Source organism: Manis pentadactyla, chromosome 6, assembly GCF_030020395.1.
Source record: "Manis pentadactyla isolate mManPen7 chromosome 6, mManPen7.hap1, whole genome shotgun sequence".
Lineage (NCBI taxonomy): Eukaryota > Metazoa > Chordata > Mammalia > Pholidota > Manidae > Manis > Manis pentadactyla.
Window position 1 is genome coordinate 1,940,318 of NC_080024.1, and position 25,883 is coordinate 1,966,200.

The following is a 25,883-nucleotide window of genomic DNA, read 5'->3' on the forward strand; positions in this document are numbered from 1 at the left end:
CTGCCCCAGAGCCAGGCTCCTCTTCTGTCCCAGCAGCATCCTTCGCTCTGTGACCCCGGGAAGTCTCCCATTTTTGTGCCTCAGTTGCTCCTCTGTACAGAGGGGGTGACAGGAGCATCTGCCTCGCTGAAGTGTGGGGGGTCCGGCAAGGTGTGTGTTTCAGTGCAGGAGGGCAGCCCCTCGATGCTGTGGTTGGCTTTCTGACCTCTCACCCTCAGCCTCGCTCTCTCCCTCACCTCCTGTCTGCCTGCCCAGGGCCAGCCTGCCCCATCTGTCCTTCCCCACCTCTTGTGGCCCTTCCCTGGGCCCTCCCGGTGAGCACCGCCCTGATGCAAGGACTTTTCGGGCTCACCCCCGACAGGCTAGTGGGAAGATGCCTCCTGGCGGGCCTCCCAGCCCTTCAGGCTTGTTCTCCTGCCCCACAGACGCTCCCCCAGGCCTGGGAAGCCCTCCTGCTGTCCAGAGCAGGGCCATCCAGCATGGCAGCCACTCTCACTTAAATCGAAACTGAAGTCGAAAGTAAGAGTCTGGTCTCAGTCACCCATGGGGCATGGCTGCTCACGTGGCCCGTGGCTGATGAGCAGTGGGCACATACATCGCCACGTCGGCAGGGAAGCTCTGTTGGCTGGTACTGGCCTGAAGTGAAGCCCGGCTCAGTGTGGAGGCCGGGGGGTCCTGCTCCGCCCTTGTGCAGCACACCAGACGTGTACATTTACTGACACTGACAAGACTCGCTCCCAGATGCCCCTGCTCCTCCTCAAAGCCCTTCCCCTTCATCAGGCCGAGCCCTCATGCCCCTTGTCCTGGGGCCAAGCGTGACCTTCCTCTGCTGCACTGCCCACATCACTGAAGTGCACTCTGCCTCAGCTTGGCCACTGTCTGTGCCTCTGTCTCTCTGGCTTGACTTACTCCCTCCTGGAGAGCAGACACTTTGTTCTGTGCAGGTTACTGCAACATTGTGAGCCCCACAGCCCCCCAGCGCCCACTCAGCATTTGATGCCTGGTAGGTATGCGGTAAATATTCCTGGGGTCAAACCAAGTGCAGGTCAAGTCTCTGAGGCAGCTGGTGGCAGAGCAGGGCCAGGAGGAATGCCACAGGTCGGCCGTCGTCAGTCCCTGAGCTCCCGTGAGCGGTCAGCCCGCGGACTCCCCTTCCTGCTGATGCTCGCAGCAGGCCGACAGACAGTCAGAGGCAGACACAATTCCACAGCGCTTTGGAAACAGCCCTCTGGGAGGTGCTGGCCTGGGTCCAGGGGTGAGCGAAGGTGCAGGGCCTCTGGTGCTGTGCCCCCTCTCCCCACTGGCCCATGGGATGCCCCACCTTGGGCTGGCCCACGTGTCCTCACTTACCAGCCACCCAAGTGAGGCACTGGAGAGGCAGTAATTGTTGGCTTGAATCTTCTGAGAGCTGAGCCCTGATATGCCCCAGAGATCGTGTCTGTGTGCTCACCCGGGCAGCCAGTCGTTCCCAGGGCAGAAACTGTTGACAGAGTGTGCGCTGTGTCTACAGCTTGACACGAAGCTGTGACTTGTGCTTCGTCCGGGCTGCCCAGCCCTGCACGGGACTCGTGTGGCCAGAGAGCAGAGCTTCCAGACCAGTAGTTGGGACAAGTGAGAGCTGGGCGCTGGGGCCGTGTAGCACATGGGCTGGGAAGGCTCCCTGGAGAGGGGGCTTGGTGGTGCTGTGATTGTAGGTAGGAATCGCAGGTGTATAGGTGGGAGCAGGGCCACATGGAGATAGAAGGTGTTGGTAACTGGTGAATATGACTCTTTCCCTGTCACTCCAGCCTCTAGTCCCCATGGGGCATGCCACCAGTGTGGTAAGGGCACCGACAGGCTGTCGCAGTTCTGAGCTTGGGGGCTGCTGGTTTCTGTATCCATGGTCACATGTTCCCCTCTACTCATCTCGCCCCAACAGCGAGTCTCAGGAGGGCTTGAGCCAGATTAGTCTTCGGTATTTCCATTACCTGGGACCTAACCAGTGGCCACAGCCCTGGCCAAACCTTCCTCAGAAGCTCCAGCTGAAGCCGCTGGCCCAGGTGGGCCCCTGCTGCCCCAAGGGTTTTCTTATAGCGCCCAGGTGATGCTAATGTGCAGCCAGATTGCAAAGTACTAGTTAGGCCTGACTTGTCAGGTTTATTCTCCTTTGAAGGTTTTAAAGACTTTTTCTGTGGCATGTAGGGCAGTGGAATACACCAAATGGATTTGCACAGCCTCAGGCAGCCTTGAGTCATTCCTCTAGTGAATTCACTCTTTACACAGACACCCACTGTACACAGGCCAGCACTTGAGGGGTGTCCCAGACGCCAGAGCCACCTGGCCTCATCGTTATCCCCTTGACCTGTGTGTGGTGGGATGTGTCTAAGTGGGCTTTGTTTGCAGACTCACTAATTAGAGCCAAGTGTGGAAGTCTTAGGCCCTGCATGACTGAGTAAATGCCAGGGTGCTCACTTAGGAACTGTCATCCTTATGACCTAGCATGGACCCTGGGAAGCAGCCATCCTGGTCCCACTGGGAGGGTGAGAGAGAGTCACAGCAGGGGCCCTCCTCTGCACCAACACCAGTGTCAGATGCCGGCTGCTCACCAGACCCCACAGGGCCTTCTGCTGGTGCAGTGGGCAGGAAGAATGAGCCTCCGGTGCGCCAGGGAAGGAGGCCCCAGCATCCAGGCTGCCCTGCGCCTCACCCAGCAGGTGCAGCCAGCCTCTGCAGACAGCTCCGTCAGCCAGGGCAGAGGCTGATCCTAATGTACGGTGGTGTATGCCCGGAAGGCTTACAGTGCATGTGGAACCACTAGAGGTCTGTTATCAGAAGCTCTTGCTAGTAATCTGAGTGGTCGTCTGTAGGTTCTGAATTGGAAACCATCTGGCCGCTAATGGGTTTGCTACTTAAAGGTCATAATTTGGTTTTCTATGATTTGTCCCCAAGTGTAGAAGCCTATGAGATAGTTGAATTCCCCCACAACACCCAGATCAATAATTGATGAATTCCAAAATACTTCTTTAGGAGGGTGCCTATCTTTTTTAAACTAGTTTTTAGGAAACTTGAAAGGACTCTACCTATTGAATTATTCATTTTAATTTTATAGCCAAACAGTTAATAAAATTTAAGGTAACTTATCTTTCCAGAAAACCATGAGGTTGGATAAAAAGGGACGTCTAGGGGACTGTAGTTGATCAACTTTTTGGAAAGGTCATGAGGTGCAGTTTTGCCAGGGCTGAATCTTTTATTTCTGTGTGTACTCTATTTGCATACTAAATATTTTAAATTTAGAAGTAGCCCCACCCACAAAGAGATAAAGAAAAAACTAGGGGTGCTGTGCCCCGGGAGGTCTTAGGCTCAGCTACATCTGAGGACACAAGACTGTCTTGCCAATGGGTTTCATCCCCAACAAGTTCACTGTGGATTCAGTGTAACCAAACAACTGACAGTAAAACATTTCTTTGGGGTGAAAGGGTTTATTACCCGGCTTGTTCTCCTGTGGTAGGTCGAGCACTAGCGTCTCTGCCTCCGCCCAGAGCGCTGGGCCGAGCTCTCTATGTAGCACAATAATGGCTTATTGCCTAAAGGTGTGGAAGCGGTAGCCTAACAGGCCAGTTACATCATCAGGTGGTTTAAGTTCAGTGAGGATCCTGCCCATAGGAACCCCAACTTCCCCACACTCCACCCCTCCAGGATTCTTCCCTTACAATCTACACTCTTTCAGTCTTCCGCAATGGTCCCTGTGCAAGAAAGCTGGAGCACTGTAACCAGATTCCACAGCAGCAACAGAGAATAACAACAACTTAGAGATGATAACAAAAATTAAGATACAACAAGAATTTGATACAGGTAACAAAAATTATAATAATCCTTAAGCCAGAGGAAGTTCCCAATCCACAAAGACCTTAGGGGTGATAAGACACATGTTTTAATGCCACCAACATAGGCCAATCTTGTCCGTCAGGTAGGATGCAAGCAAGAGAGTGGTCCTGTGATAGGGCCGTAGCAGGAAGGGGGGCCCTTCCAGGTCTAGTGTACCATGCTTTTACTCCTCTCCCCATGGGAGTTACAGAAGGGTCTGTATATAGTGCTAGTGGAGGTACATGGCACTGGCCATAACGATAGAACAAAAATCCCCAGTAAGGTGCTCCTACCTTCTGGCCGTTCAGGATATACTACTGTGACCTTTGGGGGCCACTCTGCTGTCATTCCAGGAACACACAGGAGGCCAGCTTCCAGGCCTTGTCCCCAGGGTGCCAGGAGAGCCAGCCATCGTTGGTCCATGTGTCAAAAAGTCCAAGGCCACATCCACTCAATGGAGTCTCTGGGGTTCAGTGCAGTTGGTGCTGGCAGCAGGATGTTATTCTGGTGGCCAAACCTCGGCTTCAGTGATTCTTCTTTGATTCCAGATTACCAGACTGACCATCCCTGCAGACTATTGGTATCTGACTTTAGTCCGGATTTTAACAAGCCATTGTGCCTCTCTGCCATGCCTGCTGTGGTAGGATTGTAGGGCACATGAAACTTCCATTTGATTCCCAGCTGTTGCACCCATTCTTATAGTGTATATTCAATAAAATGGGTGCCCTGATCACTCTCAATTACCTGTGGTTGGCCATAGGCAGCAAAGGGGTGCTCCCGGCCCCCTTTGGTCATCTGCTAGTCTGCACAATGGGTAGGAAAAGCAACCAGAAGTCCAGTAGCTGTGTCCACACACGTCATCACAAACCGATATCCTTCTGACCCAGGTAGAGGCCCAATATAGTCTGTCTACCACCTGACGAGGTATATAGGCCCCTTAGCTATTGTCCCATGTTGCTATGGAACTTGGTGTAAGTCCCTTTTGGAGCACATGACACACTCCTGCCGGGCTCTACTAACTTCTTCAAAGGTCAAAGGTAAGCCCCACCGATGGGCTACAGCCCACATTGTCTTTTGCACCACATGCAACAAACACTGATGTAACCATTGGGCTACATCAGAGGCAGTCTTTCCTTCTAACCTACGTATTTGGGCCAATTTATCGTCTTCATCATTTCCTGGGGATGACAGTGGCAAATGACCTGTCACATAGTATACTGTAATTATTTTAGTCTGACCACAGGCCCATAAGTCTTACCATAGTTCCTGTCCCCAAAGGGGTCGATGACCAACCAGCCAGTTGGCATGGTACCAGGTTGGTAGCCACAGGATCAAGCCCCGATAGACAGCCCAGCTGTCAGTGCAGACAACTATAGGGGAGGGCTCCTGGCTGATCACAAGCCACGTGGCCCGCAGCTCTGCCCATTGGCTGCTCTTCCCCTCACCATCTTCCATCCATATTGTCTCAGTCTTAGAATGGAAAGCTATAGCCCTCTATTTTGTGGGCTGCCCACGGCTGGAGCCATTTGTGTACCATGCATCTTCGGGTATAGGTGCTCTTCCCTCCCTATAGGGACTCTGCTACTAATTGTTCAAAAGCAAGTTTTTCCTCCTTTTCACTAGTATATTTCACTGGCCCCAGTAAGCCTTGGAGTTCTTCACTCACGGGGCTACTAGAGAGGGCACTATGCTGCTGTAGGTAAGCACCCCACTTGGCCAGTGTGGGCATTTGTGCCACACCACTCCTTGGCTTTTGGGTCCAGTCTCATACCCACCCCAAGATGGGATAGGTTGTTATTACCTTTATTGGGGCCATTACAGTGATGGGTTCTGTAGCCAGCAAGCTGTGATACACGGCAGCCAGTTGTTTTTCTATCAAAGTGTATCGTACCTGTGCCCATTTCCAAAGTTGTGGCTAGAATCCAATAGGTTGGTGAGTTCGTTCAAGCCGCTGCCAGAGAACCCAGCCATAACCATCCTCAGTCACATGAACATCCAGCTCACAGGGCCTTGATGGGTCTTGTCACACTCAGGGCCTGCTTGGCCTTGACTGCCTGCTTTGCTGTAGTAAAGGCAGATGCACATGTCTCATCCCAGTTCCACCTGATGCCCTTCTGTACCAAACAGTATAAGGGCTCAGAATTTATGCCAAGTGCAGTATTAACACTCTCCAGTAGCCTAGAAGACCCAAAAACTCCTGTAGCAATGCTGCAGTTGTAGAGGTAGGAAAGGCTTGGACTTTGTCTATAACTGCTTCTGGTATCACTGTGGTCTTACCTGACCAGACGACCCCCAAGAATTTGACAGACAAACCAGGTCCCTGAACCTTGGTGCTGTTCACAGCCCATCCTTTCTCCTGTAGATGTTGCAGCAGTCTAGGTGCTCCACCTTCTAGATCTGAAAGAGAATTGGATGTGAGCATGACATCATCAATATAATGGTCCAGCCGCACCATTGGCGGTTTCTCCCATGGAGCCAAGTCCTGGGCTACAAGTCTATGACAGATGGTGGGGCTGTGGAGGTATCCCTGTGGAAGGATGGGGAAAGTCCATTGCCATCCTTCCCATGTGAAGACAAACTGTTCCTGACTTTCCTGCTCAATGTCAATGGAAAAGAAGCCATTAGCAAGATCTACCACATAATGGTATGTTCCTAGTTCATGGCTGAGGGTATCCATCAGGCCTGCAATAGAGGGGACAGCAGCATGCATAGGGGGTATGACTTTATTCACTTCTCTGTAATCCACAGTCATACGCCAGGAGCCATTCAGTTTTTTTACTGGCCACACTGGGGACTTGAAAGGACTATGGGTGGGCTTTATAATACCCACCTTTTCCAGCTCCTGGAGAGTTTCTCCAATCTCTTTATGCCCTCCAGGCAGTTCAAACTGTTTGGTATTAGTCACCCGCCAAGGCACAGGCAAAGCTATGGGCGGGTGCCTAGCATGTCCCCTCAGAACTGCCTTCACCACACATACTCTGCAACCATAGACCCTGCAGGATATCTATCCCCAAAATATACTCAGGGATAGGAGATATATATACACAGTATACTCTTTTGGGGGTAGACACCCTATTCCCAAAGAGATTTGGGCTTGTTTCACTCTGATAGCCTTCCCCCCATATCCATCTATGATAGTGGTGGTCCTGGGAAACTGCTCAGGGTTACCGTGAATCAGTGAACATTCAGCCCCAGTGTCCACCAGAGCCAGAACACGTATGTTCACTGGGGACCAATGGATAGTTATTTCAACATGTGGTCTCCGGTCCCCACCCCTGGTCCCCCAGGGCAGGTACCTTGACCTTCCCCTCAGGCGAACCATGTTCCCCAATCATCTTCCTGTGTGCACTCGAGTGAGGTTGGCTCACTCCCCAGCAGGAAGTCTTGCAGACACACAGGCTGGACTTGTGGCTCTGTCTCTGACCTCTGCCTCTTTGGTCTTAATGGCTGGAACTCTGCCCTGATTTCAGCTGTTGCCATAGCTCTCGTAAGATCCTATTTGTCTTCCTATCTATTTCCTTCCATCTGCTCCTGCCCGTATTAAACCAACCCACACCTGGGTCCTTGTAATCTTCATGGGCCCTTTAAATTCTTCTTCTGAGTAGAAAACCTTATTTCTTTCTGTGTTCTCATTGCTTCAGCCTCTCCTAAGTCTGCTACTGTACATGTCACCTCACTTATGGGATGCCCTAAGTGAGGGGAAAGAATGGCCACTAGAGACCCAAAGAGGTATGTGGGAGCCATTTGAAGCACAATATTTCTCATCCCAGTAGTGAAAATCTCTTCATCTGGGCCATAATTCTCTGGACTACAGATGGCATTTCTTATGCCTAGCTTTCATAACACCTGTTGCAGCTCAGCATACACCTGCCATCTAACAGGAGAGGATGGCAGATCACCCTGATTGGGCCATGCAGCACAAAGTGCAGCCATAAGCCAATCGAGGAGGGAGTGACTCCCTGGGGTCTGATGTGCATTTTATAATTGCTGCCTCAAGGCAGGCTGCACTGTCAGGGAAGCCAGCTTTCCCATCTCTGATCCTGGCAGAACAATTCCATCCACTTTTAAGTCCCACAGATGCAGGAGCCAAGCTGATATTGAGTCTGAGGGCTTCTGACTAAACCAGGAGCCCAAATCCACCGGCTCAGCCTGAGTGTAGGAGCAGAGCATAGAGTGCTCCACGACCTGGGGAGGGGGCTGCTCCTCTCCTGGGGGAACCTGCTGGGTCTTTATTTTCTTTATAACCACTGGGTGTGCTTTCAGTACAAGAGGGGTCAGTGCCCCCGGCACCACCCCTTCATCCTTCCCCAGCTCCTCCATTTCTGGGGCTGATGGCACCTTTCTCTCCACTCCCCTGAGTGCCTCCTCTGCTACAACCTTTACCTACCTTTTCTCCTGTGCCACAGCAATGCTAGCTCAGGCTTCAGCAGCTCTCTTACCTTCACCTCCGTGCTTCACAGCTGCCGTTCTCGCTCCGCCTCCACCTGGGCTTCCCTCAGGAGTGCGTCCTTTTCCTTGATGGCCTCTTCCTCCTTCAGAGCACCTGGCAGTGCTGCCGTCTTGTTCTGTAAGGAGTCTTTTACCTCTTCAACAGCACCTAGCATTCTCATGCTGCCTCCTGTCACATCAATGCCGTTTCCTTCTTCAGGGAATCCACAGAAGTTTGCAGCTCGTGTTCTCGTGCTGCCAATTCTTGGATCTTTTACAGAAGTGTATCCTTCTTTTCTGTAGACTTTTTTTAATACTGTGAGAAGCAGCCAACCCACAGTCCCCGCTGCCTCCCGGGCACTCTGCTTCTCAAAGGATCTGCTTACTGTATCAGGGGCCACCCCTACTGCCTCAGGTGTCACCTCCCCTTGCCTCCCGTCCTGGGGTGGGGCCCAGTCCTCTAGGAGGCAAGCCACCTCAGACCACATACCCACTGGGGGACAGTCCACTGCCTCCCCATTCACAGGGGCAGCCCACTGAAGCACCCCTCCCATAAGGGCAGCCAGCCTTTTTCCTTGGTCAGCAATGATTCCTGCCGACTATGCCAATTGTCTTGCCAGTGGGTTTCACCCCTGGGCAAGTTCACTATGGATTCAGTGTGACCAAAGAAACTGACATCAAAACGTTCTTTGGGGTGAAAGGGTTTATTACCTGGCTTGTTCTCCCCACGGTAGGTCAAGCACTAGTGTCTCTGCCTCTGCCCAGAGCGCTGGGCCGAGCTCTCTATGTAGAGCAATAATGGCTTATTGCCTAAAGGTGTGGAAGCGGTAGCCCAGCAACAGGCCAGTTACATCAACAGGTGGTTTAAGTTCAGTGAGGATCCTGCCCATAGGAACCCCAACTTCCCCACACAGACTCACTGGGGGGAAACGGCCCCCTCGGGCAGGTGCCTGCTGCAGGAGGTGTCCACCCGGGCATCCGGGAGCTGCTGTGGCCTGTGCATTTCATTTCCCTTCCTCCCCAGTCAGACACCTCTGACCTTTTCGGGCTGCGTGATTTTGTTTCAGGTTTGTCCAACAAGGGTGGCCTGAGAACAGATAAGCAGGTAGCAGGGAAAGGATTTGTTGGGCCCTTTTCCCCTAGAACCATGGAAAAATGGTAAACTACTGGAACCAACAATTTGCAAAAGAAGAAATACAGGTGGGTGGAAAGGTTGCAGAAAGAAAAAATGTTTAACTGCCTGAGTTCCCATGCAGAGTTTGCACTGTGAAACGACTGAAATGCAAATTAAAACAGATGTCTCCCATCAGTACAGACTCCTCGTTAGCACTACATCTAGGTCCAGGTGTGGCCAAGAGGCCTGGGCGGCGGGGAGGAAAGCAATTTGGCAAAACCTTTGTGAAAATTTGTACGAAGAGGTTTTGACAGTTCGCTTCAGGATTTCTAAGGGTGCTAATACCTCTGTGCGCACAGTCACAGCCTTAAGAGACCCTTAAAATGATTCCCCGGGCCCAGTGTTCCTCCCAAACGAGTCTTCTGCCAGCCCGGGAGGAGCTGCGGCTGCGGCCTTCTGAGCACACCGGGGCGCCCCCCCGGCAGCCGTTCAGGGGCCTGAAGCCGTCGCAGCGCCTCCGTGGCTGCCCTGCCCCGGGGTTCGCGGGCGCGTGGTGCAGGCGGGCTGGTGGGTGGGCATGGGAGGACGCGGTGCAGGCGGGCCGGGGGGTGGTCTCCCGGGGGGGTGGCGCACGGTCAAGGTGGGCTGGGGTTGGGGGATGGCGGAGGCACCCGGCAGCGCCCGTGGCCCCCACCCTCCCGCGGCCCTCATCGCGGACGCGTCTTGCAGGCTTGGGAGCGCTGCCCCTGCACGCGCAGCCGCTGGTCGGCGCGGAGCGCGCGGCACCGTCGGCACACAAGCTGCGGCAGCACCGGCCGCTGGGCCGCACGCAGTCGGCACCGCTGCCCCAAAGCGCGCAGGCCTTGCAGCAACTGGTCATCCAGCAGCAGCACCAGCAGTTCCTGGAGAAGCACAAGCAGCAGTTCCAGCAGCAGCTGCACCTGAGCAAGGTGGGGCGGGGCGGGGCCTCTTGGGGAGGGGCGGGCGTGGGGAGGGGCCTCCTCGGGAGCCTGGCCGGCCCGGGTTTCTGGGTTCCTGGGCTCGGGCCCCTCAGGTGCGTCCCTGCGAGTGCGCCGCCCTGTCCGCCCCGGGGGCGCCCGCACGGCCCCTGCAGTCGCTGCCCGTAAGTCTAAGGGTGCTGACCTTTCCGCAAACCCACAGCAGAAGGCCCTGACCCCACCATGGTGTGCGGCCCCAGAAGCACACTCCCCAGGCGCCCTGCTTGACCCTGGGACTGACACCCTAGGAAGCCCATAGCGCTCTCCGTGTCCACAAAGTCTTGAAAGCCACTCAGAGGCCCATTTTCAGCAGGAAAGGTTAGTGTTGCTATGTTGCTTACGACAGCAGGAAACTATTCGGAAAAACGTTGAAATGCCGACCTGTAGAATAAAGCATCTTCGATATTAGAGAACGAGGTGAGCTGCTGTGGGGAACAGTCCTGCAGCTCCGCAGAGGTGAAGCCGAGTCACCATATAATCTAGCGACTCCCCCCAGGCGTACACCCGAGAGAAGCAGAAGCACACATCCACATAGGTCTTAAACACAAATGTTTATAGCAGCACAGTTTATAATTGCCAAACCATGGAAACAGCCCAGATGCCCACAGCTGGTGACAGACTTAACAGAATGTGGCCCCCACACCCCAGAATATCAGTCATAAAAAGGATCGAAGTCTGATTCTTGCTACAACCCGGATGAACCTTGAAACATGATGTTGAACGAAAGAAGCCAGACACAAAAGACCAAATACTGTATTGTGTGCTTCATTTGTGTGAAATGCAGGCAGATTCAGTGGTGCAGGGGGTGACTGCCAGTGGAAACGACATTGGTCGAGAGGATGAAAATGTTCTAGAATTAGATGGTGGTGGTCATGCAACCCTGTAGGCACTCTAAACCCACTCAGTTCCATGACTTTCAGGTGTGGAGTTTGGTCCGTGAGTGGCCCTCCTGTGGCGCTGGTGGGGAAAGAGGAGGGGATGGTCAGAGATGGCTGAGCAGCCCCCGGAGGCAGAAGACACCGGGCCGGCTGGGCCAGGCGTGTTTCTCAGTGGGCCTCTTTCCCAAGGAAGCATGGCTTCCCTCCTGCAGGTGGGCCCTGGTCATCGGTCCTCTGCCTGTCCCCCACAGGTCGGCCCTTCTGTCTGTTTCCCGGAGGAATGAAGCGGGGATTAGGGACAAGGTAGCTCTTGGGCACGAAGGGACGTTTGGGAGGCTTGAGCATCCAGACGCCTGTGCCCATGTGAAGGTGGGATGGTAAGGAGGGCAGCACACGCCCTCGAGGCCTGGCACATGGAGTGCAGCCTGCCTTGACCGGCAGCGGGCCCTCTTGCTCTCTCTCACCAGGTTTCTTCTCCAGCCCTTCCGGGTGGTGGGTGAGGAGGCCCGTCTCTAAAGGAGGAAGTCGTTGCCCCTCCCTCACTCTCCCTGGTCCTGGCTCCCTCCGTCTGGGCCCCGAGGTCACCTTGGTGGCCCCAGCTGGGCGTGTTGCCCCGCCCTCTTCCCTTGCCCCCTGTCTGCAGTGACCATGCCATCCTCCCCGCCGTGTGTTCACGCCTGGTTCTCCTGCAGGAATGTCGGCCCTCCAGGAGGGGTTGTTTGTTGGTGGGCTCAGGGGCCTGACACACTGCTATGTGTTCTTTTCAATGTTGCTTGTTGAAATGACAGCACATCTTCCGGGCCTGTTCTGCCACTAAGCCAGGGCTCAGTCCCCCACAGTGGCCCACAGGCTTTAATTTCTCTGGCAGCATCCCTCAGAGGTGACAGTCCACTGTGACCCAAATGCACCCATGTGCAGTGTGCCCCCCATGCACACAGGGCTGTGGGACATGCTTGAGAAGACGGCCCCAGGCCCTGGTCCTGAATGGCCAATTGCCCCAGACAGGGCACCCAGCGCAGGCTAAGCCAAGGCCCTGGCTGTCCCCAGGCACTAGGAAATAGTCTCCGCCCCATCCCAGAACTCCCCGCCTGCTGTAAGCTCTGCTGTCAAGACAGCACAGAGCCAGTTAGCAATGGGGGCTGTGTTCATGGCCAGGGCAGGTACTTGCATCCTGTGGGGAGACAGGACCACCAGGTGTTGCTCCCAGGTGTCAGGGGCACTTCACATCCACCCTTTCTATGCCAGCCTGGGTTGCTTAATTTTACTGTGTCATTATCTGTGCGAGAGTGTAGAAGATTTTAGGAAGACAGGAAACACCTACTCATATGTAGCACATTCTTGAATGATTTAGAGGCTGGGCAATCTCCCTGGATGGTGTTCAGTGATTGATTTGCTGTGGCTGCAGTTGATGGAGGTGTTTACACGTGCTCTGCTGGGTGGCTCGGGGGCCATGGCCTCACTGGCGCTGCCTAGCGGCAGCATCTCCACCATCCACCTTGAAGAATGGTGTTTCTCTGGGGCAGGTCACCGGATGGCACTTGAGCCCAGCTCCTGGCAGCCTCCTGTCCTGCAGTCCACTGTGCATGCCCGCGGATGGCAGCCATTTTCTGCATGACCAGCTGCCTGCCCATCCCTGTCTTTGCGTGCAGTCACCTCAAGGATGTCACCTGAAAGAACAGCCTTCCCAGTCACGGCCTTCCATGCAGCCCCATGTGGCCGCTCCAGTTTTCCCGAGGTCCACAGCTGGGAAAACTGAACCAAGGCTGGAAACCATTCGAGGCGGAAAAGGAGGACCAGGAGCTGGCTCTGCAACCTGTCTGAGGCCCGCCAGAGTGGTCCTTGGCACCTGCTAGCTGTGTTCACGTCTGTCATTAGTGCCCAGCGCCTTTCATGCAGTGGTGGTTAATAAAGGCTTGCGGTTGCATCTGGGCACAGCTTCAGGCGGGATCTGGTTTGTGGGAAGCAGGAAGTGCATGTGGAAGCGGAACGGCTTTCTCCTTTCTCCTAAAAGCAGACATCCGATGCACATGCACAGCGGAGCTCAGCGCTTCACCGTTGGAGGCGCACCCCGAGCGGCTGCTGGCGCCGCACGACGGCCTGACTGCAGAGCCTGGGCTGGCTGTGCCCCTTGGGGATGGATGTTACCCTTCAACTCAGCATTCTCGGTTTTGAATATGGAAACTTGGACTCACCCACTTGGGTGGTCTAATTATGAGCATGTCCAACAGTCTTTAAATACTGGCACGTTTTGTTTACCAGTTTTGTTTTGGACCTGAACTTCTGGCTTTTAGAAAATGTTCCAAATACAGAGTGTGTTTTTTCTCACTGAGTTGATTAAAAGGGACTCTTGCGGGCAGAAAGTCCTGGGAGATGGTTGACTGGTTTGCCTATTAGCTGCTGGGCACTGCCAACATTTCCACTGTGGCATTTGTGGGCAGGAGCCTCACTGCCCAGAGCCAGCTCTGCTGTGTAGCCCACGGCCCGGCCAGCAGGAAGCAGGGCTGCATTTCAGAGACAGAGCACGAGGGAAGGAGGGTGTGGGGAAGGGGCAAGAGGCCTCTGTCTGGCCTGCCCTGGAGGCTCACCGAGCCCCTGCACCAGCGCTGAGGGCAGAGCCTGCTCGGCATCAAAGAGGCCACGGCCTGGAGCCACCCGTCACTGTGGGGGGCAATGTCCCTCCCAGGCCTTCCCCCCAGGCACTGAGTTCTGTGAGGCCACCGCCGCCCTCAGGAGCTGCCTGTTGCCTCAGGACCGAAGTGAGTTGCAGGGGGCCTGCAGCAGCTCGCGTACCTCTGCCCGAGTTCTCAGGACAGCAGTGCTGGCACATCCCCAGCCTCTGGGAAGCCTCAGCCCGAGCCCAGCCCCAGCTCCTCTGGGGGCCTGGAGGCCTCTGCTCGGGCGCCCTTATCGTCTGGGAGGAGGCCCTGGGACGTCGCTCTGTGCACAGATTCCATGTTCCTGAGTTGCCAGGCCCCTCTGACCTTCATCCCCTGGCAGAGCTGCACCCCCATCTCCCCATGGCCGGGAGCCCTCCACCCACCCTCCAAGGGCTGTGGGGTGCGGGCAAGGCCTCAGGAAGCTGGCGGGCCAGCCCGTGGGGGCCACGGACGTGAATGGAAGCAGCTGGGGCTCCTACACATTCCCAGCATGGGCCAGACAGAAGTGGAGCCCAGCCCGGACTCCGTGAGCAGCGGCGCCTTCCCCCAGGAGAAGCCCACCTGCGCCCTTGCCAGCACCAGGGAGCTGGCACCGCAGGCCCGGGCAGACGAGGCCCTGACCCAGGCTTCTGCAAGGGCATGCCGCACCCACTGATGCCTGCCCATGGCGCCAGCCCAGGCCACGCCCCACAGACTAGGCCTCATCCACATCTGGGGGCATTCACAGAGTCCTGGTGGCCATGTCAGCAATGCCACCTTGGATGGATGGGACCCCCGGACACTGCCTGTGATCTGTAGCCAGATGCGGGCCCGACCTTAAAGGCCACAGTGACACGGGAACAACGGAGGAAAGCTGACTAGCTCAACCTGGTAGATAGGGTTACTCGGTTTCCCCCTCAGGCCCCTAGGGGGACGGTGCCCTGAGCCGTAGGAGCAGGTGTCTGGAGGGGTAGCAGTGCCCCCACAGGCCAGAGGAGGACAGCTTGTCCCCACAGGCCTCTGTCCCTCCGCCTGTTGTATCCGGGTGAAAGGCGTGTGGGTTTCTTGAGCTATTCTTGACATGTTTCCCGTAGCTGTGAAATTCAGAAGGTGTTGGAGGACCGGAGGATGGAGCCACTCTGTCCACAGGACACTTGCTCTTGGCCGCTGACCCCCTTTCTGCTCTGACATATCCTCACGCCTGTCCCACCTGGCGTCCAGCAGGGCCTGGTCCCTCCCATCCCCCCCACAGAGAGGTGAACGCCCCACCCACGCCACTCTCTCCTGGCCCCCTGGCCTTCCTCTGAGGGGCCCTTGGTCTTTGTGGCTCCTGGACTCGCCCCAGGAGCACAGACTCCGTGACCCCTGCAAGGACCCTCTGTGCTCACAGCTTCCCTTTTAGTCTCCAGCCCCAGCCTGTCTCCTGAATCCTACCCCTGGGTCCCCCTTCTGACAGTGTCCCCTCCCTGCCCTGCCCTGGCTTGGACATCCTCTGGCTGGGCTCCACACCTCCTTCCCGCCGCCTCCCTCTGTGCAGGGCCCAGCCGCCTGCTCACTGTCTGCACCCACCAGGCAGCTACATGGCACCCAGCCCTCGGCCCAGCCCCTCTGCCGGCTTCCTCCCAGCCCGGCTGAATCCCCAAAGCGCCCCCCAGCACCCCACCCACATTCCAGTCTGAACCGTTAGTATCTCTCTGTGGCCAGGCAGGGACATGCACCTCCCCCTGAGAAACACAGGCTCTCGTGCCCATACAGGAGGGCGAAGCCCTTGGTACTGGGAGCCTTCTGAGCCCCTGGCCCTGTATCCGTCCCCCTGCTGCCGGAGTCCCCTCACCCTGACGCTCACCTCCGGGTCCTTAGCCCCGCCCTCCAGCTAGCTCATCAGAAGTCTGTTTCCTGGAGGCCCAGAGCCACTCCCGTTTCCATCCTGGCTGACATTCCCTCCTCCAGGACCTCCCCCATACCTTTTCTGGGACACCCACTCACCAGGTCTGTCGTCTAGCCACCTTGTTAGGCCCCCTATCACTTGCTCGGTAACCCCCCCAAACTGCTCCATAAACCCCATCCTATGACCTGTAAGACTGTGCCAGGCCATGGGAGACAGTGAAATGAGAGCATGACCTCATCAGCCCCAAAGCCGAGACTCGCCCTGCTGTGTGCTGTGGCCCCTGGTGTGGGAGAGGCCCAGTGCCCTCAGCTGGCAGGGATGGTCCTCCCTGCCCCCCACCCCCATCCTAGGCAGGAGGTCAGTCTGGGGCCTGAATGTACTTTGTCCAGCAGAGCTCATAACGGGGTCTCTTGGGCTCCAGGTGTGTAGGAAGAAGATGTGATTGACAAGAGACAATCATAAATCTCAAAGTGCCAAAATTTTTATGAAATTTTGGTCAAACCAGTCAAAGCAAACTGGATAGAAGGATGGTGGATGGTTTACCTGAAATGGAGTTTCTGGCCTGTGTGCCGCTTTCCTGGCCTTATCCCCTCTCACTGGCCTCCCTGCCCCTGAAAACTGAACTGTGCTGCTTCTAGGCAGCTCTTTGTGCTCGAATTCTCTCTGCCGGGTCAAGGTGTTCTGAGGAGTCGTTGCTGAGAAAGTGCCTAGGGGTTTCTGTGGCTTGGTTTTCAGTCATGCTCTACTTTAAAATGGTGGTGTTAAGTGACTTTAGGAATAACCATGTAAAATAAATCCCTAGCCCAATCCAAACTCTCCATTTTCTTACAGCAAAGCAAGACTCAGCCGAGCTTTGTGTGCATGCCTACACATCTGGGCCCCAGGTTCCCCCGGTAACGAGCTGTGGGACACTGAGGCTTACACGGAGGGGCCCCCGAGCCCGCCCCTGGGGGTGGGTGCAGACCGGACTGCAGCGAGTGGGTGAGAAGCGAGCGGTCTAGAGGGACTTTTCACAATGCTCAGTGACTGGACGTCAGGCTTCCTTGAAAGCACATTTCCTAGAAACAGAAGGTGGTGGAAAGGGTCATTCTCTGCAGCAGCGAGGTCTGGGGGCTTTAAGAGAAGTTCGCATTTCTTAAAGCCATGATGCCAGTCGGCCCCCTTCCTGGGGCTGGGCAGGCCTGGCTGGGCCTCGGCGTTACTTCTCAGTACCACGGACAGCGCCCGGCACCCAGCCACATGGGTGAGTGATGGCACTGCACCTGCTGGCCTTGGCTCAGCGTGATATCCTTCTGTCACCATCCCATTGTTTCCAGATTCGGAGTCTGATCGCCTTTTGCTGTCCCATAATCTGTTGCCCTTCATTACCTCTGCGTTGCAGATTATCCCCAAACAGAGTGAGCCGGCCCGGCAGCCCGAGAGCCACCCTGAGGAGACGGAGGAGGAGCTCCGTGAGCACCAGGCCCTCCTGGAGGAGCCCTACCTGGACCGGCGCTCGGGGCAGCAGGAGGCGCACGCGCTGGTGGGCGTGCAGGTGAAGCAGGAGCCCGTCGAGAGTGACGAGGAGGAGGCAGAGCCCTCCCGGGAGGCGGAGCCAGGCCAGCGCCCCCCCTCGGAGCAGGAACTGCTCTTCAGACAGGTGACCATGCTGGGCAGGGGCACGCGAGGTGGGAGCGGGCGGCCGGGCAGGAGACGGAGACCGGCAGGCCCTCCGGCCCTGGGCCCCGTTCCTGGACAGCGCCTCCTGGCCCACGGTTCGTGGGAACTGAAGGGCCTCTCCCTCCCACCCCTGCCTTCGCAGGCCCTCATCCGCCCGCCCTGGTGGGTGAGTGGGAGGTGTAGCTTTGTGCCTATTTGCATTAGCTGCCCCTAGAGATACTGGCCACGTGTCCACCTTGGGCATTTATGCACTGCTTTCCTGCCAGATGCTAAACAGAACTCCCTAGGGGTAGTTTTCTTTCAGGTCTGTAGGTTATAGATTAACATGAATCCAGATATTGGAAGGATCAACATAATCACTGAAGGTAGGGGCAGGGAGGGTGATTTCGTAATTAATCAAAAAGGTAGGCAGGACCTTTTGGGGCCAAGGAGGCAGTAGTGGCCATCTTTACACACCCAGGAAGCAGTGTGACCCAGGCACCTAGTGCCAGTAAGGTTCCCGGGCACTGACATGCAAAAGCCAAGCTCATGAAAGACTGATGCATAAATCCAACAATTATTTACTAATTTACAGTGAAAAATAAAGCTTCCAGGTCAACCAAACATTAGGGTAGCCAGCCAGCTAGTTGGAAACCCCATGTTAGAAGCCCAAGGGCCACCAGGAAGTTTCCTTATCCCTGGTGAGCAGAACACAGAGCCAGGGTCCCCCAGAAGCAGAATCTGGTTGTGTCCTCAGCAGTGGGGCTGCGTGTGGGGTTCCGGGGCCCCAGGCGCGTCTTCTCCCTCCTCCCTGGACTTCATGCCGGCCACCGGCTGAGCTCCTCCAGGGCTCTAGCAGCCCAGGGCGCGGGCCACTGCCGCCCCGGCTGCACTGGGGAAGCCTCCCGTGGCGGGGGCTCCGCTCAGTCCTCTGACCTCTGTGCTGGCAGGCCCCCCCCTCCAGCCCCAGCTTCCGCCCTTCAGGGTGGGCCCTGCACCCAGCCGGGCTCATGGTGCTTTTCCGTTTCTCCTTCAGACGTGGCCTGTCTGATTTCTGTCTGGCCACTTCATCAGCACCCCAGGCACCAAACCGCTGTGGACAGGGTGCTCTGGAACCAGCAGTAAGGGAAAACAGGCAAGCAGGCAGCCTCTGTCCTCACTGCTCTGCGGACCGCACAGCCTTGGTGAGCGTGGCCGGTGCCTCAGTGGGACAGGCCCGACATGGGCCCTCATCCCCGTGTCGGCAGGGCTGCGAAAGGTTATGAAGGAAGGAAATCTCTTATAACTGAAATTCAGTGTCTTATTAGTACATTGATATGAAATTGGAAAGTACTTATATAAATTTCTACGGCTAATGCAGGTGATAAAATGATTAGCATTTGTTTAGGAAAAACAGCCTTATTGTACTCCAAGCTTGAGACAATTATTAGAAACACTTGTTTTCCATGTTCTTCGGGAATATCAAACAGAACTCCTTGTCAGGGGAACCTGGCGGTACACTCGGCGATCTGCAGGCATAAAGCACAAGGCGGGGTATCCAATTTTCTGTAAACTGGGAATATCGAGAGAGGTGCGGTTGGTTTTAGGCATCTGTGAGGCCGTGTGTGAGCCCATCAGAGTTGGGGAGCTCCGCCAGCAGAAGCGAGGGAGAGAGGGCCCACTGGGCGCATCCCCAGCATCTGAGGCCCTCTTCCTGTGCTGCGTCTGGACTCTGCTCTGCCCCTCCCTGCGGGCCTGGCAGCTCCCACAGGCCGCACCTCGGGGTCTGCCTCCTCAGGCAGGCAGGGCCCCACGCTGCACAGACCCACCCAGCACTTCTCGCCTCTGTTGTGGCCCTGGGCACATGCCTCTCCCTCCGCCTCTGCGGCCTCTGCTGGAATCTGCGTACGTTCCCGCTGACTCCAAGCCCAGAGGAGAGGAGTGGTGTGACGAGTTGGCCCTGTGCAGCTTCCGCAGCAGCGCGAAGCAGTGCCCTGTGTGGAGCGGCAGGCTGTGCCTGCTTCCGAGCATCTTAGAGACCTGCCCTTTCACACTCGAGCTCCCAAAACTTCCTGTTTGAGATCCTTGCGGTTTCACTCTTGTAGACACGAGCTCTTCACATAGAAATGTAATTTTTATGAGTTTTTCATGAAAGTGTGTGTTAAATCCACTCCCTTTTCTCTGGTTATTTTAGCTGAAAGACAGTGATAGAAAAGGGTCCTGGGGCCGATCCATCTGGGTCCCCGCCTCCTGAGAGGCGCATCCTCACCCTCCCAAACCCCGCCACGCCCCTGGCTGGGCATCTGGGGCCCGAGCAGGGGGTGTTTCTTCTTGGCCTCAGCAGCCTTGTCCTGAGTGGGGACGTGGGCTAGTGAGATGGCAGGAGGTACAAACGCTGGTGGGCAGAGCTGGGCTAGCATTCCCCTCTCCGTGGCTATTTGACCGCATGTCCGGTGTGTCAATGAAGTACTCCTGGTCAAAACCAGGACAGTGGCAGCCTCTGCCAAGAGGGCTGCCTGCAGGCATCAGGTGGCCCGTCCCCAGATGGCTGCCCCTGATGTGCTCCTGAAGTGCGTGCTGCACGTGGGTAAACGATGTGCAAGGAGGGGATACCCAAGCTCTACAGCCAGGAGGTGGGAGGGGACACGGCATCAAGGCACTGTCCCCCCGCCCCCCAGCAAGCCCTCCTGCTGGAGCAGCAGCGCATCCACCAGCTGAGGAACTACCAGGCGTCAATGGAGGCCGCCGGCATCCCTGTGTCCTTCGGCGGCCACCGGCCTCTGTCCCGGGCTCAGTCCTCCCCAGCATCTGCCACCTTCCCCATGTCTGTGCAGGAGCCTCCCGCCAAGCCAAGGTTCACCACAGGTATGTGTGCAGTGGGGCCTGGGGCAGGTGGGCCCTGGGGCAGGTGGGCACTGGAGCAGCCACTCTGAGGCCTGCCTGCTCCAGCCCTGTGGGCCCCCAGGGCTCCTGCGGGGCCGAGGACGGTTCCGGAGGACCAGCAACCACACACCTGGCCCGAGACCCTGCACCCGGGCTCAGTCCTGGGTTCAGTCACTGAAGCTTCCTTCCCACTCCCAGCTCTGTGAGCCTGAGGGTCTGTCCCAGGCACAAAGCCCACCTCCCCTTTCCCAGAGAATCACAGTCTCCTCCAGAAAAAAGTGCACCTGTGAGCTCACATGGCTGTGCAGTCAGCAGGGTAGCTTCCTGTCTGTGGTCAGCAGGGTAATGTACCTGCCCTTCTCCTCTGTCCCCTCCTTGAGCTGACCAAGCAGGGCCTTGACAGCGAGACCACAGGAGTGCCAGCCCCTGCGCACTTGCCCTCTGGGTGGTGGTACACGGGCTCTTTGCTGGCAGGCATGCTCCCATCTGTGCCATCTCACAAACCCCACCCACCCCTGCGAGAGCCAAGGAGAGGGCCGTGGGCAGGACAGTTTCTGCCCGAGAGGCACCGCCCAGATGGCAGGAGCGAGGATGCATAGGTGAGCGAGGTGGGCACGGGTCCAAGCCCTGGGCTCATGAACAGGAGTCCCCCAGGAGGGAGGCTGCTTGCCAGCCGGTCCCCATGGCCCAGCGCCAGCCAGTCCAGCATGCAGGTGGCCAGGACAGACCTTCACGCTCCTGTAGTACTTCTCTTCAGTGACATATCAAGAAAAGTTACCTGACCACAGAATGGTTTTATCTTCCTTTGAACAGTCCCTATACAATCCTGCCAGCCTGCACGCTGGAGTGTGCAATGGCTGACTATGACTCAGTTCTCTTTGCCAGGCTTAGAAGGTCACAGTTCATATTCAGAGAAAAATTTAAATCATAATTGTCCAGAAATTGTTGCTTTTCAGAAAGCAAACCAGAAAACTGCAAAAGGTCACAAGTAGCCTCAGCAGGTGATCCGTGCCAGAGCAAAAGACCCTGTAGCTACCGGCTGGGCTGGATATGTTCTTGCAAGGACACAGCTCAGGTGACAGAGACCATAGTCCAGGCCCCAGGGTGGAATGGCCCACAGGACAGGTGCCCGCCGTGGACGGTGCCCATGTGTGTGCCGTCACCAGGACGGGCCCAGCCAGTGGCCCATGTTCACGCACTTTCTTAATCTGTCTTTGTTAGTACTTCTTAAAACTTTATAAAACAGTACATGTTCAGGGTAAAATAAAACATGATGGAAACATGGAAATTAACAGTTGCCCCTAATTCCACTTCCCAGAGGTAGCCGTTGTTAGCAATTTGGTTTAAATCTTCCAGGTTTAGCTCTACACAAAGCCAGAGGTGAAAGCAGACACGGCTTATTTGACAAAGATGGGCCCTCTTGTGCCCTGTGCCTGGTCAGTGCTCACACCCTGTCTTGGCCGCCTCTCCAAGTCCACGTGCCCCCGTTCGGTTTGTTCTTTTGCTGTGGGTGGGGCCCCCTGCTGGCTCCACCACTAACCAACTGCAGATCTGTGCACCTCCATCTCTCTGGGCCCCGGTTTTCCTTCTGTAAGATGAAATAACAGTGGTGACCACCCCAGAGTTTCTAGTCACATGCCCAGTAAGTGTCAGCAAACTGTTCCATCACAGTGATGCTGTTGAATGAACAGGCCACATTCATTATACTGATGGAAATCTAGATAGTTTAAGCACATGTGTACATGCGGACCTTGTATACATGTGCATGTACATACATCTGTGTGCATATGTTGACATTACAAACTACAGAATGAACCCCCTTGGGTATACACATCTTGCCCACACACCTAAGTGTGCTGATGGTGAGTTTCTCATTTGGGTCCTGTAAGCCTGCTCCTGACCTGCTTTTTTGCCGGAAGCCCCACCCTGACCCCAGCACTATTTTTTACCCAGGATTCCTCCAGTACAGGGGAACTGACTCCTGTGAGCCTGACTCACAAGAGACTGAGCAGAGAGGTGCTGGGACTAATACACCCTGAGGCCAGTGTCCAACTGGGCCCTGTAGAAACAGGCAGCCCCCTGAAGCTCGTTGCCCATGTGGGTGATGCTGCCTCACCTTCCAGCATCAGATGCGGGAGCAGCAGCCATGGGGCTGCATCCCTAGCCCATGTACTTTACTTTGCACAGGGGTCCCCAGCTTTCTCTGCCAGAACGAGCAGGTATTGGTGGCAGATAACCCCTTCTCAGAGAGCTGCCTGCTGAGGGCACCTGTTCACCCAGCCTGGCCTTCCTATTGCACAACCCTGGGAGGCCAGGAGTGGAAGGTGACTATAGACAGTGCTGCGGCAGGGTACCCCCACACTTGGCACCCTGGGGAATCCCCTTCCCCCTCACCCCCTGCAGGTGAGGCATGAAAAACAGCAGTGCGCCCTGGAGGGAGCTGTGTGGGGTACCCAGCACCCGCCTTCCCACCTCATCTCCACCTTCACAGCATCGTCCTCACCAAGACCTCTGGGACTGTCACTGCCCCTATGCAGCAGAGGCCAGGCTGGCTGGCGGTGACCTGGGTGTCTCCCTAGGGGCGACCTCATCATTGCAGGTCCCGAGGCTGGCTCTGTGCTGGGTGCCCACAGGAATCAGCTGTCAGCTGCATCCTGAACAGGCCCATGGCCTCGGGGGTCAGTGCAAATTTCCAGTCTCTAGTTATTCCTATTCCAGGCTGGTTTCAAATGCACTGCTTCCATGTTAGTATCCCAGACTTCTCAAAGCCTGTAAGGGCAGGAGCCAAGTCTGGTCTTCCTTCTGAACCCCGGGAACCTCAGATAGTTCTCAGTCCACCAGAACCACTTTCTGGAGAGATTGGTCCCTGACAGATAGACTCTGGATTTTGGACCAAAATCTCCTGTTTCTGGAAGTCAGCATGGTCCTCTGCAGCACGAGCACCTCACAGCTCGTACCCTGAGAGCCCTGAGCCCTTGGGGTGGCCTGTGTCGGCATAGCCAGCTGCGCACGGGCCCCAGGGTGGTGGCAGCTCATACCTGGGTGGGTGCTGTGAGCAGGGGCACCCAGCCCCGCCTCTGCCTTCATTTTGCTGAACTCCACTTGGTTTCTAGCGAACTTGTGTTCCCTGGCAAATCGTCCCTCAGGATGGACTGCCGTGCTGGCCTCCATCCACTCCTAGGAAGCAGGGTACGCTGCAGACTCGGGCAGCTTTCTGGGCCAGTGGGGGGTCCCCGTTTCCCGGGGTGGGCCTGCTGTCGACGGCCCTGACAGCAGCCCTGCCTTGCTCAGGCCTCGTGTATGACACGCTGATGCTGAAGCACCAGTGCACCTGCGGGAACACCAACAGCCACCCGGAGCACGCCGGCAGGATCCAGAGCATCTGGTCCCGGCTGCAGGAGACCGGCCTTCGGGGCAAGTGCGAGGTAAGGCTGCTGGTGGCCATTGGGAATCAGGCAGGTGTGACCGCCTGGGCAGAGCCTGCGAGCGTTTCCAGAATGTGCTGGGCACCTGTGGGTACAGGCTGCCTTCTAGAGAAGCCACAACGCCTTCCTACTGCCCATGGCTGCCTTCAGGGAGGCTGCCTCTGCCCACGCCCCTGTCCTGCCCTTCAGAAGCTGGACCGTGTAGAGTACGTAAGGTCCCAGTCATGTCCTCCAGGGGCCCACCGTTAGCAGCTCCATGGCGATCTGGGACTCCTGGGGGGACGTTCACACAGGTGCGTCCACAGCCCTGCCTGAGTGCCTCTGGGAGGAGGCAGGTCAGGAGAGGAGGCTGCACCCTGGGAGGCAGCATCGCCCCAGTGGACTGGCTGGGAGGAAACCGGCAGTTTTCTGTTCCCCCTCCTCCAAAGGCCTGCTCCAGGTATTGAAGTCCTGGGACCCTCCCAGGGCCACTCAGGCCCGGGGACCGCTGAGGCGGCTTCTCAGCCAGAGGGGGAACTTAAGCACTAGGAGTGAGACGGGAGAGACCGGGGATGGGACCCTGGATCCTCTCCGCCTCCACTGGGCACCGTGGGGGAGGGGCTGACCTCGTCACCAGTGGAGACCTGGGGGTGGGTGGGTGGAGGAGAGGGCTCTTGGGGCTCTGGTGACCGAGTGGTAGGGTGGTCAGGAGGAGGCCTGGGTCTAACGTGGCCTTCCATGCAGCACGCAACCAGAGACGCAGAGCCAGGCACCCTCGATGCATGTGGAGAGGCTCCGCCTGGCACGTACCTCCTCGTTCAGAGGGTGACACGTGTCCACTCAGCCCAAGGGACTGCGGGGTCCCCGCCACCACCGGCCTCACCTGCCCACTCCCAGCGCGGGCCTTCTGAGGAGGCAGGGCCCAGGGCCAGGCTGGCGGGAGTCGGCCTCTGACAGTAGAGACGCTGGGGGACCGGCGGGCAGTGCAAGCCCAGAGCCCCGGCTTCCCGGCCGAGCCCCCTTGCTCCGCTGGGCCACCTGGGCGGGATGTGGAGGGGGCGGGGCTCTGCCGGAGCTGGAGCCTCCCCCTTCTGGGCGGGGCAGCAGAGGGGTGCCGTGGCACCCCCAGTGTACGGCCCTTGGGAGGCCCGCAGCCCGTCAGGAGCGGTAGCCGGTCCCCGGTCTCTGGCGAGAACAGCCCCCGCCCGCCCTTGGCCTCGGAGCACCGCGTGGGCCTCCGGAGACCCGGCGAGCCCCTCCCGACCCCGGGTGGGCCCCACCGAGGCCTCAGGAGGGGTGTCCTCTTCCCTAGAAGGCCGCCTATTGCGAGACACTTTAATCTCACTTCCGAAGCCACCTTCCTTTTAAAAGGTTAAATAAATGCAGCTCAACTAAAGAAGAGTGCTTTGTATGTTAATTTCCTGCAATAAGAGGGCAGTAGCCTAGGGGTGATGATTTGAGGAATTTCCAAATCAAAGAAAAGAGCGGACGGCCTGGGCGGGCGATCTGAGGCCCCGCAGGCAGGCTCACATCTCCCCCTTCTCGGTCGGGTCGGAGAACCGGCGGGCGGCGCCACGGCCTCTGGCCCTCTTCTCTGTTTTGAGACCAGAGCCAGGGGGAGGGGCTGGCAAGCAGAGGAACTGCGGCCCAATCGCTTGTGTGACAGTAAAGGTGAAGGATTGGAGGCTGGAATCATCTTTCTAAACGTTTTCCAAAGTTACAGTTGAAGTGTGAACATTCTAAAATATTAATCGCGTTGAGATGTTTGCGTCCTACCTTGCAATCATCAAATACCTTTGTGTTCCACATATGAAATTCAGTTTAATTTTGGGTGACGGTTTTCGTGTGAATGGTTGTCTGTGGAGGCTGAGCCCTGAGGGCCGGTGAGAGACGTGAGCACCTCTTGCTTCGTGTCCCTACAGTGCATCCGCGGACGGAAGGCCACCCTGGAGGAGCTGCAGACAGTGCATTCAGAGGCCCACACCCTGCTCTACGGCACAAACCCCCTCAACAGGCAGAAACTGGACAGTAAGAAACTTCTAGGTATTTCAAGGCCTTCTTTACCTTTACCGCCTGAGGTCGTGTTTCCAACCCTGCGTTGGCTGGAAGCCCTGCCGTCCTCCCTCAGCCTCAGTGGCTGTGCCGGCGGGTATCCCCCAAGGACGGCCTTCTCCGTGCTGCCTGCCAGGTCCCG

General features: G+C 56.7%; 1 protein-coding gene across 16 annotated transcripts in view; it reads left to right on the plus strand.

Moving 5' to 3' along the window:
* Positions 1 to 25,883, plus strand: part of HDAC4 (histone deacetylase 4) — a 286,681-nt gene that overhangs the window by 219,735 nt on the left and 41,063 nt on the right. For 15 of the 16 annotated variants that reach the window (XM_057503363.1, XM_057503365.1, XM_036901195.2 and 12 more), the window contains 5 exons: positions 10,115 to 10,335; positions 17,167 to 17,424; positions 20,081 to 20,267; positions 23,577 to 23,710; positions 25,612 to 25,732. In XM_057503363.1, coding sequence (XP_057359346.1) covers positions 10,115 to 10,335; positions 17,167 to 17,424; positions 20,081 to 20,267; positions 23,577 to 23,710; positions 25,612 to 25,732 — 921 coding nt within the window. The remainder of the gene's footprint in view (positions 1 to 10,114; positions 10,336 to 17,166; positions 17,425 to 20,080; positions 20,268 to 23,576; positions 23,711 to 25,611; positions 25,733 to 25,883) is intronic. The other variant, XM_036901191.2, reaches the window with a different exon arrangement.